Genomic DNA, 4103 nt, shown 5'->3' on the forward strand with positions numbered 1-4103 from the left:
TGGGGTGCACCGGTGGCAAGTTGGCATGTCGAAACTGTGCTAAGGGACGACGACAGAGCAAGAATTGCTACCCTGTGCAGTGATGTTGTTACCGTGGTCTTTGTTCCTAGAGTAGCTTTACCAGTTCCACAGGGCTTATTTTGCAGTCTGCAAGTAATCATGTCTGTAGCAAGCAGTAACAGGCAAATGAAGGTAGCAGATAGACATACAAGTGCATCGACGACATCTTCTGAAGGCTTCAAGAATGGCGTGTTAAACAAATTGCTGCGGCTGACCAAGGAAGCGCTTCTGAACAACTGCTTAACACCAATAAAGCCCATTTCGCGAGCAGCTGTGACAATAGCATTGTGAACACATCCAGTTTCGTACCACTGATCTCCCAATCGAAAGTGACCATGAGCAAAATCACCAACAAACACTGGCATTGCCAATGAGGCGCTTCAAGACCACTGCATTTTTCTGACTGCAGTGGGAACCAACATCCCACTTCAACTTAATATTGCCAAGCATTTGTTAATATTGACTTAACACTGCTAAGAAAAAAGCAATGGCAAAGGTTTTCTCATTTTCTTTGTTTGTCATCAAAACTCGTTATGCCCAACTTGCTCTGTGGACAGTTTTGATTGCATAAGCTGCTGCCACACTTTTTTTTCTGCACTACATCAGATGAAATGCTGATGAGAAACAGACTTATGAGTTGGCACATATTATAGATTTGTACACTGTCAACCAGCCGTGATTTAAAAGCGGATGATTCTAGTTTGTAATCGCGTAATACCATGTTGTTACAACCTAAACCGAAATGGCTAGAGGTAGTGTTCAGTCACCCATTCATCACGCCGTTATATTTATTGCAGGCAAATGTGCGCACAGCCGGCAGGAAATAAAAAGAAATGACGCTCCCGAAGGTACATTTGCACTGCACCGATGTTTTCACACAGGTTACACAGTTCTTCCGGAGAGTCGTTACACGAGCACCCATCATCACAAAATGTATTGAATGGAGCACCAAGGCGCAGAAGGATGGCGACATCGCTGTTGCCGCCGCAGAAAACAGTCCGACGGCCGTGCACCCAAGCTCGCGTCACGTTGCACACACGACAATTTTCAAGCACAGTGCCAACACGAATCGCGATCAAAATGGTAATGAATGCGTAGCAGAAAACGTCATGTGCACGCTTCGGTCGCGATCACTGCAACCATCGCAACGAATGAACCAAGCCGGATCTCCGGTTGCACTATCCCCAGACATGTAAAAAGCTTTTGAGGCTGGTTAGTTTGCAATTATGGAATCATTATAAAAACAGCACCCCCCCCCCCCAGACAAAACTGTACAAATGCTCGTAGTGTCTGCCATATTTCTGGTCGTCTCTTCATTGCTCACAGAATAAATTTCTGCAATGTTGTTTTCATGCTCTGTTCACGCTGTCGGGTGCTGCTACTAGCAGTCTTTCTCAACTCACCCTCCAGCTCAGGTTTCGGTGGCTGACGACGCGCGTCCTTGCCAAAACCTCTTTGTAATCTACATTATTGTACACCAAGTCTCAGCTGTTAAATAACGATGATTTGATGTTTGCCTCCTCTGCTGAAGTTCATGTCCAAGAGGGGTTTTCTGCTGTCGGCTCTTGCCAACAAGAACCTGATTCACAGCATGCCGAAGCCATGCAAGCCAACACAGAGCACGACTGCATCGAGGAGCTCCGAATTTCTGATTTTCTTTCCAGAAATGTTATACTCAAAACATTAACTGGATTTTCAGGGCACAAACTTCCTGACAGTATAGGATAGTCGCACTGTCAAAGCATGTGGGGATGAGAACAAAATGGAAGCTTCAACAACAGACAGGATCTTGCTTATGTTTATTGCCTTGAAACATGCTCTGTCATTTTCATGCCTTGCTACATTATTTAAATGCAGCGGAGCATCAGTGCACAGGTATTTTGCGCACACACGTCCTCTAAGAGCTGCAGTATTGGAGCCAGCCATTGAGTGGCCATCTAAAAAGGAAGTGCTCGACAACATGCCTGTGCACTTCAAGCTGTACACAAGGGCGTGTGGTGTAGTATACTGCACTAAAATTTCTGCTGAGAGGTCAGGGTGTGTTACATGCCGTTTACTGACGTATTCGCAGTACAAATGGACTCATACAATAATATTTCTCGTTTGTGTTATTCCTCGAGGGACTATTACCTTCACAAGCAAAGCATCTGGTGGCCATGCCTCTGATTAGGCTATAACTGCACAGTCACCCTGCTGAAAAAAAGTTCATGCAATAACCTCATAGATAATTCATCATAGGATATCATACAATCTGTATGATATATCATACAATTCGTATGATATTCTATGACATCTCTATGATGACTGTATGATTTTACAGAAATGTATGATATTGAATGATAATTTTCTATGAGTTGTATGATAAACTTTATGAGTTTATTGCACCATACAACTTTTTTCCGCAGGGCAGGCCTCATGCAAAAATTTGACTATTTCACCGATGACATAATGGTCGACAGGGGCTTTTTCATTCACGACATGTGCACATCCCGGACAGTTGGTACTGTTAGGCCCCCATTTGCAGGCAGGTCAAGCCGGTTCCAAGCTAGTGAGGCCATGAAGACGGTTGAGATAGCTAGGGCTCGTGTTCACGTGGAAAGAGCCATTCAGAAAATCAAAATGCTCAAATTCTTCAGCTCTACAATAATGTTGGAGATGCTGCAACATGTTTATCACCTCTTCACAGTGGGCTGTGGCATTACAAATCTCTGTGCTTAAATACTGTCTGATGCCAAATTTATTTAGTAAACTACCTTCCTTTCCTGAGCAGTTGCAAAATTTACAGACCATCACATGTGAAAATGTGCCGTATTATGTGCTGATTTTTCATCATGAGGCCAAATTGCCCTCACAAATTTAAATTATACAGTGTAGAATATGCATGGAACATGCCCATGCATTCCGAACGAGCTGTATTGACAACCCAGAAACGAAGTTGCCACTTATTACAAACCTTTCAAACGTTTGATAGTTTGCTATTTCTTCAGATCAGCAAACGGTCATTTCGTCACATCGGTGCTTATGTTCGAATGCATATTGTAGGTCTGAGCCATTTAAAAATGACTTAATTGAAGTTGTGCTTATCTTGTCGTGTGTATTGCTGGTTTTCATTTGGGGAGCGTATTTGTGCAGTTTAAAACTTAACCATTCTGAATGTGCACTTCACACTTAAACCACTTTTGTAAATATGACAAGTTTTCATTGATTTACAAACCACTGTACTGGAAAAAAACAACAACACTCGTCACTGACATCGCACTTTTACAGTAGCAAACATCTTGAAATTCTTTTTTTCTACCTGCGAAATAAATAAGTAGAATCAGGTGTCATCAAGCATTCATGATTTGGGACAGGCCATTCATTTACTAGATGTGCTTTGTACAACTTTGTGCTTTTTATTGTTTTGTTCTTGTGATGCCGCTCCGGCCAGGGCCCTTCATTGAGCCAGCAGCTCGTCCAAATAAACAAAAATACATAAGTTGCTATTGTACCTTGCTTATTTGCACAAGCTTGTGTTGTAAACGCTCTTCCTTATCACTGTGGCGAAAGCCAAGAGCATGTCTCTCACGCTTTCCCTCGTTCCTGCCTCCCCTCACCCTCGACGGGTCACACTATATAAGCTGGCTGATCAGTATGAATACAGGCTTTTTCTATTCCGAGCGTCCGTCGTGTTTCATGGAAGCACGGCACGCACAATGCGTATACTAGCTTTGTAACAGTGGCGACGAGCTCAAAGCGAACCCACGACGAGAGTCAACCTGAAACGACGGTCAAGGCTGAGTCGCTGGACACAACCATTTCGGCCATGGCACATCACCAGCTTCCCGAGTATGACGAGCGCAGTGACAACTGGAGGGCGCATCTTACGAAAGTTGAAGCCTACTTCGAAGCAACTGGAATCGAAGATTCAGTGAAGAAGAGGGCGCTGCTCATTTCTGCACTGAGCACACGCACAGTACAAGTACTTTCGGGGAAAGTTGCACCGAAGAAGCCAAATGCGCTGAAGTACGAAGTAATTGAAGTCTAAAGTGCGTATTTCGACC

At 43.8% G+C, this 4103-nt stretch overlaps 1 protein-coding gene across 1 annotated transcript; it reads left to right on the top strand.

Moving 5' to 3' along the window:
• The first annotated feature begins 1357 nt into the window (after nucleotides 1–1357).
• LOC149327148 (uncharacterized) lies at nucleotides 1358–3346 on the top strand. The gene has a single exon (XM_089562791.1). It carries the CDS (start codon nucleotides 1823–1825, stop codon nucleotides 2228–2230), a length of 408 nt encoding a protein of 135 aa, XP_089418917.1. The 5' UTR covers nucleotides 1358–1822; the 3' UTR covers nucleotides 2231–3346.
• Nucleotides 3347–4103: the final 757 nt, after the last annotated feature.

Source organism: Amblyomma mixtum, chromosome 10, assembly GCF_055824585.1.
Source record: "Amblyomma mixtum isolate Tamu chromosome 10, ASM5582458v1, whole genome shotgun sequence".
Taxonomy (NCBI): Eukaryota; Metazoa; Arthropoda; class Arachnida; order Ixodida; family Ixodidae; genus Amblyomma; species Amblyomma mixtum.

Excerpts from the sequence above, each read along its gene's own strand:
- LOC149327148 (XM_089562791.1), top strand. The coding sequence starts at position 1,823 with ATGGAAGCTTCAACAACAGACAGGATCTTGCTTATGTTTATTGCCTTG.